Genomic DNA, 14,969 nt, shown 5'->3' on the forward strand with positions numbered 1-14,969 from the left:
CAGGCGATCTACAGCATAGATACAGGATAGCTGGAATGTAGATAATTAATAGATGAAAGATAGACACATTAGGATTATTAGGGAATAGATTATAGTTGGATAGAAGGCATATAGCAGATTATTAAGGAAACAGGCAATAGATATATTGATGATAGGCATAGGGTGTGTAGAAGATAGAAAATAATAGAAATAATATAGACACATGAGAACTATTGGTAGTTGAAAGTTAAACACCTGATAGGTAGAGGGAATATGGCAGAGATAGACACAGGCTATCTAGCACATAGATGATTCCTTGATGGAACAAGGGCACACGATAGCTAGGGGATAGATGATCCATAAATGGAAGATAGTCTCAGAATAGCTGCAGTGTAGGAGATCCATTGATGGAAGATAGACACAAGATAACTACAAAATACACGCAAAAATAGACATATGATACTTATCAGGCATATAGTTAGATAGACATAAGAGGGCTATAGCAAGAAGACACTATAGATTGTAGAAAGATGTTTACTTAGTAAAATATTGATCTTATTTGATTTTAGAATCCACATTTTACCTGACTTGAAAAAATGGAGAGAAATACACACCAAAAAATGAGGAGGTAGGAATTCACAATGCAATTCGCAAAGCTTTCTGCCATGACCTCTGTTGTTATTTCAGATCTAGACAAATAAACTTTCTCAGGGAAACTTGTTTCTCTAAAGGGTATTTGCTCTCTTCCTTGGGTTTTCTATTCTCCTAGACCCAATTTCGTTGGAAGACCTAGTCAGAATTACTATTAAAGCAGATGAGAACAGAAGGGAAGCAAAGCCTTGCCATTTCACACAAGCTATTTCGGGTTTAATTTAAGTGATTGCTAAACAATAGTGTCAGACATTGTATGGGCTATACTGGGAAGACATGGAAATGGATTGACCTCTACTTTTAACAGTCTCACAGTCAGAGGGTGGGGACATTTACTTTAATTTCACTGTTTTAATAGAAATAGAACTTATTTGTTTGCTTGTTCATTTATTATTTATCTTGGAGACTAGCTCATGATATTTAGCCCAAGACACGAATCAAATCCACAATCCTCCTGCCATCCCACTTGAGTATTGGGATTAAGGCCATTTTCTGACATATCCTGCCGCAGTAGTTATTTGTGTATAATCAAGACATTGGGTGTTTAATTAATGAAAAGGTCTGTCTTTCTCTCATCCTAGTCTTCCTATTGGGGCACCATATGAATAATTAGCCTCAGCTTTACCATACATAAAGCTCACTTTTATTTCTCTGATAATTAGGCGTACCTCTAATCCATGCAAGAGACCGACACATGAAGATCTCTGCAATTTGCTCAAGAAACTTCAGAAAATGATGGATAGACTTGGATATGGACCATCTAGAGAGAGACCTAGAGCATTTCCCACAAGATATAATAAGTCTGCTATTGCCTCTGGATCTTCTCAAAGAGGTTTGACTTAGGTCCATGTCTTCCTTGTGCCATTGCTGACTTGAGAGCATCACAGTCCTTACCATGCTTCAAGTGGCTTAGGAGAGAGGGAGTATTGGTTGGAGGAGACCTTGACATATCTTTGGCTACATGGTTTGTTTCTCTCCACTTACAAGGTTTTGGGGGAAAGAGAGATATATTCAATGCATAAAATATTCCTGAAGCTTTTATAAGAATAGAACTTACTAGAAGCATAAATGGACAATAGTAATGTCTATGTGGACTTATAAGTCAATGGAACACATTTAGCTAAGGACATGTGATGCCCATAAATATATAATCATACTGTCTTAATCTTAGATGAAACAACTATTTTCTTAACTTCATTATTCCTCTAGAACTTTCCCTGATTCTATGCCCTCTTTGTGGCTAACCTTTTCAAAATATTTTCTAGGCCATGTCCATTCCCTCACATTGCATTTCTTCTTCAACCCTTCAAAAAGGCTATAGCTGCTAGCACTCTTCATCCTACTGCACCAATTCTACACACTCTCTGTTCTCATTGCCTCATTAGTGAAGACACTTGAACTCCTCCGCCCAAAAGACAACAGTCTGAGGGCATGCTATGAAACCCCTTCCCTCAGATCAGAATCACCCAGAACAAGAGGAATCTCTTTTTCTTGTGAGTAGAGGAGCAAATTCCTATTTAGATGAAAGCATTGAAGTGGGAGGCTGTATTACTGAATCCCTTTACTGATTCAGGTCAATGAAGAGGGCTGTGAGGACAGGCAGAGGACAAGCTTAGGTGTGCTGCACACTGAGCAGACCTGGGGAACAGGAGGAAGGACTATGATGGTTGTTGAGGATTGAAGATCCTCCAGTGAAAGACCTTTGTCCAGAAATGAAAAGAGTACAATTTTAACTTTCAGCTATGGACTGGAAGTATGGGTCTATGAAGAGTTCTTAACCTCGTCTGCCATATTGTAGATCCTGAGTTTTGATAGAAGCAAAAGGAACACGATAAGTTGTTAGGTGATTTTCAATTTCATCATTGCTTTATGAGAACTGGTTCAGTGGTTAAATGCACATGACATGCAAGCCTGATGACCTGAGTTCAATCCACAGAGCCTACATAAAGATGGAAGGAGAGAATCAACCCCAAAAGTTGTCTTTGAGTCTCTACACATGAGCTATGGAACACATAAGCACCCACTTACAAAATAATAAAATATTTCTCTAGACCATAAGCTTGAGGAATCTAATATCAATAATTATTTTAATATAACACCTGTCATTTCTTTTATGCAAAGGAACATTAAGTGTACAAGCAAGTTATGAATATAACGAAGTTCCTGTTTTTAATACCTATGAGGAATACCATAAGATGGCTCTTCAGGTAAGGGTCCTTTTAGTTGTTTTTTTTACGTTGTTTACATGTGGATCACATAAAATGCAAGATGCACTACATCACTTTTCAAAGCACAGTTGGAAAAGCACAGGTCTTCAAACAATAATACAACAAATGTTATAACAATACACATTCTTAGATGGAAACCTAAGTCACATGAAGACATCTTTTATCCTTTCAAGCCCTTTTACAAAAAAAGGTAGGTATCATATAGTGAAGTTTGTGTTGTGAAGAGGTTCCAAGATATACCATTTGAAATCTGTCAATAGTTTATGAAACCAAATGCATATTTAAACTATTCTAGAAGCTGACTATAAACTGCAGGGATAGTTGTAGGCACATGTGCAGGCTGTATGCTGTGAAACTGGTAAATCGCTCCTCTACTGTGTTTTAGCTTCTGGCAGGTGTTAGTAAGTTTCCCTGGAAAACTTTTTCTTAGAGAACTTTTTCATGCCATAAGTATGATAACAGCTGTTTTTAAGCACAAAATTAAAAAAAGTAATAATTTTATGGTCTGTAGAAACAAGGACAGCTTGAGTCATTATTTTGACTCATAAAAAAAGTTGAAGTTTTTGTTTTCCAATTGTAGCTGGGGGTATTAGCTCAGTAAAAGCACTTCTCTAGCATATGAGGAATCCTTGATTCAGTACCCTGACACCAGGAAAAGAAGCATAAATTTTTTGATTAACACATAATGATTCTAGGAGCTGGTCAGTTGCTATTTATGTGCTAAAATATCTTCACTTTTTAATGAACTTTTGGGTGAGGATACACTCAAACCAGTTCCAAACCACAACAGGTAATAAGAGAATATTTGACACTAATCATTTGGTTAATTAATGATTATGTTATAGAGCTATGGATAACCACTTAAGAGTACTAGCTGTTCTTGCAGAAGACATGGGTTTAATTCCCATCACTCACCAGTTTACAATTGTCTGTATCTCCAGGTTCAGAGGATCTGATGCCTTCTTCTGGCCTGTATGGGTACCAGGCATACCCATCATGCACAGACATATATGCAGGGAAAAACACTTATACACACAAAATAAAAAAAAATAAGTTTGTGCTTTTCCACAGGGTCCCTACTGAAGGACCTAGAGAAAGGAACTAAGGAGCTGGAGTTTGCAGCCCCATAGGAGGAACAACAATATGAACTAACCAGTACCTCCAGAGCTCCCTGGGATTAAACCACCAACCAAAGAGTACACATGTGGGACTCATGGCTCCAGCTGCACATCTAGCAGAGGATGGCCTTGTCGGGCATCAATGGGAGGAGAGGCCCTTGGTCCTTTGAAGGCTCTATGCCCCAGTATAGGGGAACGCCAGGGCCAGGAAGAGGGAGTGGGTGGATTGGGGAATAAAATAAAACATAAACATATGTATTTGTGCAAATACCAACAAATAAACATAACATATAGCACTAACCATATTTACAAGTAGAACACCAGGCTAAGTATAAATGAATGTGTCTTTAAAATTTTTTTAGCATTTAAATATTAAACATGCTAAAATATGACAATCTATACTCAGAAATGATTCTTCCTAGCATGTGATGAAAAGTTTAGTGTTAATTTTGGGCACACTGAAATTTGTTTGTCTAAGTGACACATCATTTGATAAATATCTCATGCTTAACGTTAAGTAGATTCCGTGTAGGGGGCAGAATAATAGAATTTTAATTATGTGCCTACTTTATTGACATGTAAGAAATGAAATACATTTTCTGTGTTCTATTAAATAAAACTATCATTTTATTATTGTTCCTCTAATTATGTTATTATTCTGTCTTTATTAGTCTTTGGAAAATATTTTGATTGTACTGAACATACATGGAAAAGTTGTTTTTGTATCCCAGAATGTGTCACCTCTTCTTGGCTACTGTCCAGTAAGTTCTTGCAGCTTTTGGGGAAATGGGTCATTCTGGATTATTGTTCATGAGTAATTTCTTTTTAGCCTCATATAACTCATTGGTGTCCAGTTATGACTCTGTTACATCATCTTCTCCACTAGTTTCAGTGTTAAGTCAAAAAAAAAAAAAAACAAACAAAAAAAAAACAACCTGGGATTCCTGAAAAGGCTTTTACTTTTTCCTGTGCCTTATTCACTTCTCTGACATGTGATTAAGATGAAGTCTCTGGCAGAAAAATAAAACATGCTTCTTGTTAAGAGTCTCACTAAGCAGGGAAAATTCCTTTCTTCTTCTGTATAACTGAGTACTTGTGCTTGATTTAAAGCAGGGGCTTGTCGATATCAGGTGAGTATATACAAACTGAGCTAATCTCCAGCCCTCTGAATTCTTTTTATAATAATATCCCCTTCGTTCTACCAATGGAAGATTAGGTGACACCTCTTGTTATTTTATATTTCACATCAAATTTGTTGAATTTTTAATTTTTAACCTTTTGTACATTTAAAAACTTAAAAATAACATACAAAATAGTTGGGTTTCACCATGGCTTTCTTTCCTTCTTTTTTCTTCCTTCCTTCCTTCCTTCCTTCCTTCCTTCCTTCCTTCCTTCCTTCCTTCCTTCCTTCCTTCCTTCTTCTCTCTCTTTCTTCCTTTCTTTCTTTTTCTTCCTTCCTTCCTTCCTTCCTTCCTTGGCAAGATAAGGTAGTATTCTATAGTTCAGCCTGCTCTAAAACTCCTTATTTAGCCCCAGGTTGTTCTTGGACTCAGGACATTCCATTTTATAAATGAACCAATGAAAACATTTTTATTGAAAAAATAAGTATTTCTTTATGGTACAGGGGGAAGGATTGAACTTTTCACAGAAATAAAAAGGTCAGGTTAAAATGTAGAGAGGGCTTGGGACTAGAATGTGCAAAAGTGAAAGGATTCACATCAAAGAGTGTAAAAGTGCAGAGTCAGGGAAAGGCTTTCCATCAGAGTTGAATAGTCACTGGAAAGCATGGTGGTGTGGCGTTTGCCCATCTACATTCACTTGCTTGGATCAAGATAGGACCCAACACTATGGCTGAGAAGCTGAGATATTTTTTCTAGGCTCACAGCACAGAGGGAAACAAGGCAGGGTGAAGATTCCAGCATCTGTGGTCTCTGAAATGGGCAGGGAAGGATCCGACTGCTTGAGGGAGATAATGCACAGGAGAACTGTAGCCAGAGTGGATTGTAACGTGGAGTAATTGCTAGAGGGCAATGCAAACTGCCTGAAGCATAGCACCTATAGCCATAAATGGCATGGGCAGCACTCAACTCATATGGTAAAGATACAAGGCAGACTATTGGTTGGTATTAGTATAGAAAACAAAAATCTGTCCTTTCTCCCTCTCCCTAGGAAGATATTATGGGGAAGAGTCTATTAAATTTTGTTCTTGATGAGCAAAAGGATGAAGTATCTGAGAAGATCATTTTTAATCTTCCATTGACAGCCCTAGGTATGTACACATGGCTTTGTTTTCTTTTTAATTTTTGATTTTTGAGGGGCAAGTAATAAATACTCAGCTGAACAATTTCTTGCTCTCTTACCCCTTAATAATAATAAAAAAATAGTGTAACTGCTGATAATATATTCATTTAAGTTTATGGCCTATAGTTTCAAATACTACATTTCTAACAGTTAAAAAAAATATTTCCTCTGGAGAAGTAGGGAGGAGCTCATGGGCCCTCACTCTCAGACAAGGAGTTGAAGAGAGCTGATGAATGCTGGGAGAGGATGAGTGAGTTTTTTTTAAGGCTATGGTCCCTGGCAGACTGACCATGCTCTAGTAGTGCTCCTCAACCTTCCAAATGCTGAGAGCCTCTAATACAGTTCCTCATGCTGTGGTGACCCCCAACCATGCATTCATTTTCATTGCTTCTTCTTAACTGTCATTTTGTTACTGTTATGAGTGGTAATGTAAATATCTGATGAGTACATGGTCTTAGGTGACTACTATGAAAAAGTTGTTCTACCCCCAAACGGCTGAGAACTATTGCTCTATTGGAAGGATATGGGTAGCACACATTAGAATTGTATATTTTGGGGGACACAAAGTTGGGAAAGACTGAGTGGAGATGGCACTGAATCTGAGAGAAGTCGGAGGGAGCAGGACATAAATATGATCAAAATATATCACATGCATATATGAATTTCTCAAAGAATTTTATTGAAAAATTACTCCCACCTTGTCTTTTCCTTTACCCTAAAGTCTAACTACAGCAGCATTTCTCTAATTTTAGTAGTGCTATATAAATACCAGTGTTTTATGTTCTGGCTAGTGCCTTATTCTACAGATATAACAATGATATCTCTGTGAGTGCCAGCGTTCATGGAAAGGAAATTGAGTTTTTTAAAATGGTGTCTTGACTAGGAAGACTATTACCATCTGAAATATTCCATCCGACTATATAACTTTATTTGTATCTTGCTCTCTTTAGTGGGAAGTCTAATCGAATTTTGCTGTTATATAAAAAAAGAAAATGTAGGTCAGAGTGGCCATGGCAGACATCGTTATAGAGCCAAGTACCAGGGGAGAGAAATATATGAGTATGTGAAATTCATCTTGTACCTACAGGATTCTTATGATGGTAAGCAATCCAGCTGATGATATTTACATGATGTTCATGAGTTTTGTATTCCCTGACTATTAGCATACTTATTCTTGTATTATTGTCATTTGTAAAATCTCTGATACTGCTACACTCACAATTTCTGGCTACATTAATCATTTAAAAATAATAGTGAAATTTATAGGGTGGGGTCACATAGAAACATGGATGATTATATTGGTAGAGGATGTCTCCTTTTACAAAACAAAATAAATTTAAAAACCTATTCAAAAAAAGGTTTAATGCACTGAATAGCTTAAAGGGAACTTCATGAATAACTTGAGTTAGTTATAGATATATTTTGTAGTTTTCAATCCACACCACAGATTAGATTAACTGGAGTTTAGAATTCTAACATCCTATCAAGGACCATTCAATAGAATACTAACACTAAAGCTCTACACACTGACTTGGGAAAAGAAGTCATTTCTCTAAAAATTTCAATAGATAAAATTTATGTCACATGTGCTATGGGACCTAGTTGTTGAGGGTTAAGGAAGTACAAGCTGAGAAATCAAGATACACAATTAAAATTAATTGCTTCAGAGCCATAAAACATCTGAGTTAATCAGAATTAAGGTATACTTTGTGCTTCAGGTACTCAAATGCTTGTTAAAATATTTCTCATGTTTCTTTCTTGAACATTACAACTGAAACATCGTTAAAAATCACTTGGACAGATGCATGTACACACACGCACATGCAAACACATGCACACACATTTCTTTTAGAGACTAACACAAGAGTCCATAGGGCAACAGCCAAAGATTGACATCAGCACAAACTCACATTGATTTTCAGTATGAATGCCTCATATTTTGGCGGTGATCATCTGGGGAATCTGGGGAGCTTAGGTGGAAGGGAAAGAAGATGAGAAGCCCATGGTTCAGAATCTTGAAAAATGTCACTGAGGTGGCAAATAGCATTGTGATGTGGCAGTTGTCTGCCAGCTTGCTTAGCCAATATAGCTTCTAATTTAATTGCCATTGTGTCTGTCACCCCTAGAGTCATTCATGTTTTTCCGGAATTGTGGTCATAACAGCAGAAACATTCAGTCTTCTACTTCAAGGCTGTTATGGGAGCAACAGTACTATCTTGTAGGAAATATTTCTGTTCTTCGTACACCGGATGAGTCAGTGAGTAAGCTGTATCTATCGCCCACATTGAAGGGCACATCATTTTCACTTTCAGCTACTGGGCATCAGTACATATACACTCAGTATCCAGTAAGGAAAGAACAACTTGTATATTTCTGTTATAAAGCAAATTTTCATGTATTGACAGCTCTGTCCTCCCCCACCTACACCTTTATGTTGTTAATTGTAAAGGCTTTTTACAGCTTAAAGGAAAAGCTAGTTATTAAAAAGCATGTGGTAGATTGAAAATCCTTTAGTTTATAGTTTCAATAACATATGATACTTTTCATGTCCTAGATACTGTGGTAAGTACCAGGGGAATACATACAGGCAGCCAATAGACAAAGCACTGATGACAGGTGTCATAAGGAAGTGAGTTGGTGATTTCTGTTTTGAATAGGGTACCCCCAAGGATAAAAAAGGCAATCTATATTGAGAGTGAATTGACCTCATTTTGGAGAGTTGAAGGAATAAAATTGGTTATGTGATGCAAAAAGGGGAAAGAGGGAAGGGGATCATGGAGACATGCAGGAGATAGATTGTACAGAACTTTGCTCACTGTAGTAATTAATACATTGGAATTTATGCCAAGTACACTGGAAATCAGAGGGTGAGTATGATCTGGACTGAAATCACTAGGCTGCTTTGTAGGTGGAACACACATAAAGAAACAAGAATGGAGGCAACCAGATGTGAACGGCAGGAATCTGAACTGATTGTAGTCATGGGGATGGAAACTCCAGGATTTGGAATGAAGGGATATAGGCCTAGTATTGTAAACTTGTTAGTGTTTGCAGCCTAGATAAAGAACTCTATTTGGCCTGTGGACCATGTTTCTATTGTGATGGCATAGTAGATCACTCCTAGATTCAATTTTAGAATAAACCTATTCTCCATATTGAAGAACGTGAGGAAAGTTGTATAGAGGAGAATACTGAAGGCAGTTGTCAGATTTGATTGCCCCATTCATTCTTCCTTCATACTAACCCTCAGGGATCTGAGTTCCATCATTTACCACAAGAATGTAGACATCTAAGGCATAGGACTCAGCCCTAAGTTTTGTTTCATTTTCTGAGAAAGAGAAAACAAACCTTGCTTGGTCCACCCATATTCCACTAGTCTCCATCATGGCACCACGAAGTCTAGTTGTGATTTCCTCCAGTTTTTCTCTCAGGGCCTCTAGGACATTGTATCTATACCAGTTGATATTTTGGAAAACAAATTTCAAGAGAACAGAGATAGCAGTCAGATGAGTCTTTAGAGTCTGCTGGTATAAAATAATGAGCAGTGAACTTGAATCAAAGTGAAATTGCTAGATTTACTAGTGTTGGGCTAAACCACTGTACATACATACCTTGTTTTCATACTTGTAAACCCAGCATCTTCCTCACACTGACATGACATTTGGGTTAGTTGTAACTTGAATATGTAATACATGCTATAAATGTCAAGCTTTTCTAGCATATAGATACACTTAATTGCCAATTATGGGGCTAGGAGAAGGTGTAACTCTACTCTGTTCAAAGCTGTAGGTTTGATTCTCAGAGATGCCAAAATGATGACAACTAATATGCTAATTTTTGCAGGCACATCCTATTAAGATTCAAACAAATGTTATAGCTGTTGAATCGAATCCTATACGACAACGCAGGTAAGAGGTATCATAGCTGTAAGTAATACAGTGCTGAAACTTTTTTTGTTGTTGTTAAATAAAGCCAAAATAAGAAAGATTATCTAGGAATTTTAATGAATCTAAAAATGACCAATTTGCTGTTCGGAACCTACCTTATCATTTAATACAATTCATTGTTCCCAACAGAATAAACACAGATTAATGACTTTTTTTAATTTTTAAAAATACTCAAATTATGTTTAAAACTACAGAATTTTCCTTGCCTGTCTGCCTATCTCCCTTTTATCTATCTATCTATCTATCTATCTATCTATCTACCTATCATCTACCTACCTCCCATTTGTATGTGTGTTTGCATGCACCACCAATACCATTTCCAGCTATTTTAATGTATGGAAGGAATCGTGTAACTATTGTCTGTTGCATCATTTCCTAGATTAGTTCAATAATGGTCCTAGAAAAAAATGACAGAAAAGAGCATATAATATACATCGGAGGTTGTGAGCCCAAATTCTTGGAACACACACGGCAGAAAGAGAGGCCTGATTCCTGAAAGTTTTCCTCTGTCCTCCACACAAGTGACATACATTAATGGACACATGCGCGTGCGCGCCCACACACTCACACACACACACCACTCTAAATGAATAACTAAATGAATAAATAATTTTTAAAAATAGGGCAATGGAACAAAAACATTCACTTGCTGTCATGTATAAAGATGTCTAATGAAGGTCACTTTTTTTGTCTGTCAGTTTGTGTGTGTGTGAGAGAGAGTAGAGGGAAAAGGGCGAGGAGGAGGTAGAGGAAAGGGAGAGAAGGAGGAAGAGGGGGGAGAGAGGAGAGAGAGAGCACGAGTGCAAGAGAGCAAGAGAGAGAGCGAGAGAGAGAAAGAACGAGAGAACACGAGCAAGAACGAGAGAGCAAGAGAGAGCAAGCACAAGAGAGCAAGAGAGTGAGAGAGCAAGAGCGAGCAAGCAAAAGAGCGAGTGTAAGAGAGCGACAGAGAGTGAAAGAGAGCAAGAAAGCTAGAGCAAGACAGTGAGAGAATGAGAGACAGCAAGAGAGAGAGCATGAGCAAGAGCAGGGTTCGCAGCCTGCGGGCTTCGGAGCCTTCGCAGACTTGCAATTGTATGCTTCGGCAAGAGAGAGAGAGCACGAGAGAGCGAGAAAGCTGATTACTGGCTTTCCTGGAACTCACTATGTAAAGCAGGCTGGCTTCAAACTCACAGAGATCCTCCTGACTCTGCCTCCCAAGTGCTGGGATTACAAGAGCAGGCCACTGTACACAGCCTGCACGGCAATTCAAAGGCAAAAAATTGCCTTAAGCTTTCAAAAGAAACCCAAGCTTGGCTTTAAGGTAGTTCTGCCAGGTGCCAGGCCAAGTAAATTTAAGGTGAAACGTCTAAGGTGCATGGGAGAGCCAGAGGTCCCAGGCTCCTTACTACCTTAAAAAATCCACGACTGGGAACAGATGGATAAAAAGTAACAAAATTATGCAGCTGAGGCACGGGATTTAGAAAAAGTCCTGGATGACGTGAAGTTTTCACTCTTCAGCGATTGGTTCAAATTGAAAACAAGGAGGAGTCCGGGTTTTGTACTTTTGTCGAAGACTCCGAAGCGTACAATTGCAAGTCGGCGAAGGCTCCGAAGCCCGCAGGCTGCGAACCCTGCAGGCTGCGAACCCTGCGGGCTGAGAAGCCTGCCTAGACTAACTTTGAATTCTGCTCGTCTGAAAATTCACAACCGAGAATTCAGCAGAGACGGAAGGTGAATTAGAGGTTGCCTCAGGCCAGGTATTGTGTGCAGAGTGAATGGGGACAGCGAGGAATGGTTAGAACAGTAGACTATCTTTTCGGGCTATGAAAATGTTCTCAAACTGTCTTGGGGTTGGAGATTTATCTTAGTGCTTGCCCAGCAACTGCAACATTTATCTTAGTACTTGCCCAGAGTTCAGTCACCAGCGTATAAATAAATACGTAAATATAAAAGGACTAAAAATTCAAAGGGAACTAAAAATATTATGATCATTGTATGATCTGAATGTACCAGAAGTCATTGAATTGAAAGCTTTAATTGAATTCTGTGCAATGTGAGTTTGGTTTATTTTTTAAAAAGCATTTCTCCACACGCAGGGAATGTAGCTCAGTTGACAGAGTACTTGCCTAGCATAAACCTAGTAGTATATGCCTGTGATATCAGAGTTGAGAGGTGGAGGCATGTAGACCGATTTTAAAAACAGTTCTGTGTCTGTATTTTGCCTGCATGTATGTCTGTGCACCACATATTTGCAGTGCAAATGGAGGCTAAAAAGTGGTGTGAGATACTGGAACTGGACTTACAGACAGGTGTAGGGTCCATGTGTGAGCTGGGAATTGAACCTAGGGCCTCTGAAAGAGAAGTCAGTGTTCCGCCCCAATAGCAAAACTCTAAGGTCTTCCTTGATCACATACTGAGTTTAAGGCTAGCCTGGGATACGTAGATCTTGCCTCCAAACGGAAACCAGCATGTGTGTTGCAAATATATGCATACATATATGTGTATGTGTGTTATCTTAGAATTCTTAAGTATTAACTATTGTAAATAACGTGTTTAAATTATTTCACACTGAAAATCAAACCAGTGAGAGTAAATGTCATACATTTCATGCCAAGTAATATATGCAAATGGATAAAGTAATTCATTACCTGGCTTTTTCTGTTTTATCTCCTTTTATGCAATCAGAATCTCACAGATATCATTTACCACATTTAATGTTAGGTTATCTTACTTGTTTATTTTTAAAAGTCTCACTTATTACTATACTTCAGCCTCTCATATTTTGTACTGATAATGGTGTCTTTGTTGCTTGAACTCCCAAACAAAAGCCTTGTTTTGTGTGTTCTTGTCTTTTGCAAGACAAGATTAAGATTTAAAATCAGGACTTTAAATATGTTGGCTAAGTGTTTTTCCATAGAATCATACTTCTAATTCTAAGACACAGGACATTTTAAAGTTAGGTATACAAAGTAGTGGATTTACTTCTGGCATTTCCATACATACACATCATTATACAAAGTAGATTTTTAATATATTTTAATATATTTTATTAATTCTTAAAGAATTTCAAACAATTATTTAGATCAGATATCTACAACTTCTCTTCCTAAAGCTTCCTAGATCAGTTCCTCTGTATTTCCTCCTGTGGTATGGCCATCAATCCATTCAGAAATTGGTTGGTTGCCCCCATAACATTAATGCCATGATTGCAAACATGGGCATGTCTTGCCATGCCAGGCATTTTGTTGATCAAAGAGTTCACAGCTGGTAAGCCTGCTCGTAACATTTCTTTCTTCAGTCCCCTTCCAGTACACATGTTAATAATGGTTTCTTTATGGCTTTATTAAGGCTTCTAAAACGACGCCAAAGAAGTGAAATGCAAAGACGTACTCAGGCTCAGGCTGAATTTGCGAATGTGGAGGAACATCCTCTAAAACGACGCCAAAGAAGTGAAATGCAAAGACATGCTCAGGCTCAGACTGAAGTTGTGAATGTGGAGGAATGTCCTGAATCAGGCACAGAAGTATGTACATTGACAGTCACTGAGTAGAACCATGGGCCTTTATTCCTGTAATGTTTTTATTTAGTTAATGTGCATTGTCAAGATAGAAAGACTTTAATTTCAATAAGTGTCTCATGAGCATGGCAGTTTCTGACATTTTTTTCTTACTGTAATTGTCATGCTTAGAATAGTCCCTGTGCTTCGCCTGATCCTAAGTTGAGCATCTATAAGTGATTTAAAGTAACATTTGACTAAAATATAAGCAGCCTTAGGGGAAAAACTGACATCATTGGATTCTTTTATTCTTTAAGGCTCTATAGCCTTAACCCTAGAAGTTCTAGTGCCCTACACTTCTCTTTTATTCTACAGCCAAAATACTTAGTGATATTTCCCATTTAATCTGCCTAAAACATTAAGTAGCCCATACTTGACTTTTTTTGTGTGTTTGAAGCCTACTTTGCATGTTGTAGGAACTGCCTCTTTGAGGCTTAGTACCTCCAACAATATTTTTAAGGATATTTAGGTGTGTGTGTGTGTGTGTGTGTGTGTGTGTGTAAGGATTTTGTGTTTGTTCTTCAATTATTAAAGTATATTTTAAAGTATGTCTAAGGTTTGGGGGTCTGCCTGTTTTTCTTATTATATCTGTCTTATTCTATCTTGTTAGTGAAATGTGTTATCTTCTGTTGGAAATTTAGGTCAAGATTGTAGATGTTCAGCCAGCCACTTGGCTAACCCCATTTGAATTACAGGTCAGGCCACTGTCTCACTCAAGCATAAGCACAGACGGAAGTGCAAGCACAAGTATAAGCCCCTGTGTGAGGACAAGTTCAAGTACTCCATCTACAGATACTACAACATCTACAGATATTACAACTACACCAGCAGCAAGTAGGTACAACTAGCTATTGGGATGTGGTCTAAAGACATGGGATGACCTTCAAGGTGGTGTCAAGGTTTAAAATAAAGATAGTGTTTTGCAAATTGTATCTTGGATAGCCTCTGTTTCTGGACTAATATCCGTTTATCAGTGAGTGCATATCATAGGTGTTCTTTTGTGATTGGGTTACCTCACTTAGAATGATATCCTCCAGATCCATCCATTTGCCTAAGAATTTCATAAATTCATTGTTTTTAATAGCTGAATAGTACTCCATTGTGTAAATGTACCACGGGGAGGGAATAGGGGGCTTTGGGGCTAGCATTTGAAATGTAAATGAAGAAAATATCTAATAAAAATGCCAAAAAAGAGATAGTGCTCAGT

General features: G+C 37.9%; 1 protein-coding gene across 1 annotated transcript in view; it reads left to right on the top strand.

Moving 5' to 3' along the window:
- Window positions 1-546: 546 nt before the first annotated feature.
- The window catches only part of Pasd1 (PAS domain containing repressor 1), a 19,855-nt gene continuing 5,432 nt past the window's right edge, over window positions 547-14,969 (top strand). Inside the window, exons 1-10 of the mRNA XM_021153456.1 lie at window positions 547-607; window positions 1,293-1,462; window positions 2,752-2,837; window positions 4,648-4,737; window positions 6,146-6,245; window positions 7,228-7,377; window positions 8,404-8,534; window positions 10,121-10,185; window positions 13,555-13,729; window positions 14,458-14,596. Coding sequence (XP_021009115.1) covers window positions 576-607; window positions 1,293-1,462; window positions 2,752-2,837; window positions 4,648-4,737; window positions 6,146-6,245; window positions 7,228-7,377; window positions 8,404-8,534; window positions 10,121-10,185; window positions 13,555-13,729; window positions 14,458-14,596 — 1,138 coding nt within the window. The 5' untranslated portion in view covers window positions 547-575. The remainder of the gene's footprint in view (window positions 608-1,292; window positions 1,463-2,751; window positions 2,838-4,647; window positions 4,738-6,145; window positions 6,246-7,227; window positions 7,378-8,403; window positions 8,535-10,120; window positions 10,186-13,554; window positions 13,730-14,457; window positions 14,597-14,969) is intronic.

The sequence above is a fragment of the Mus caroli genome, chromosome X (assembly GCF_900094665.2).
Source record: "Mus caroli chromosome X, CAROLI_EIJ_v1.1, whole genome shotgun sequence".
NCBI classification, from domain to species: Eukaryota; Metazoa; Chordata; class Mammalia; order Rodentia; family Muridae; genus Mus; species Mus caroli.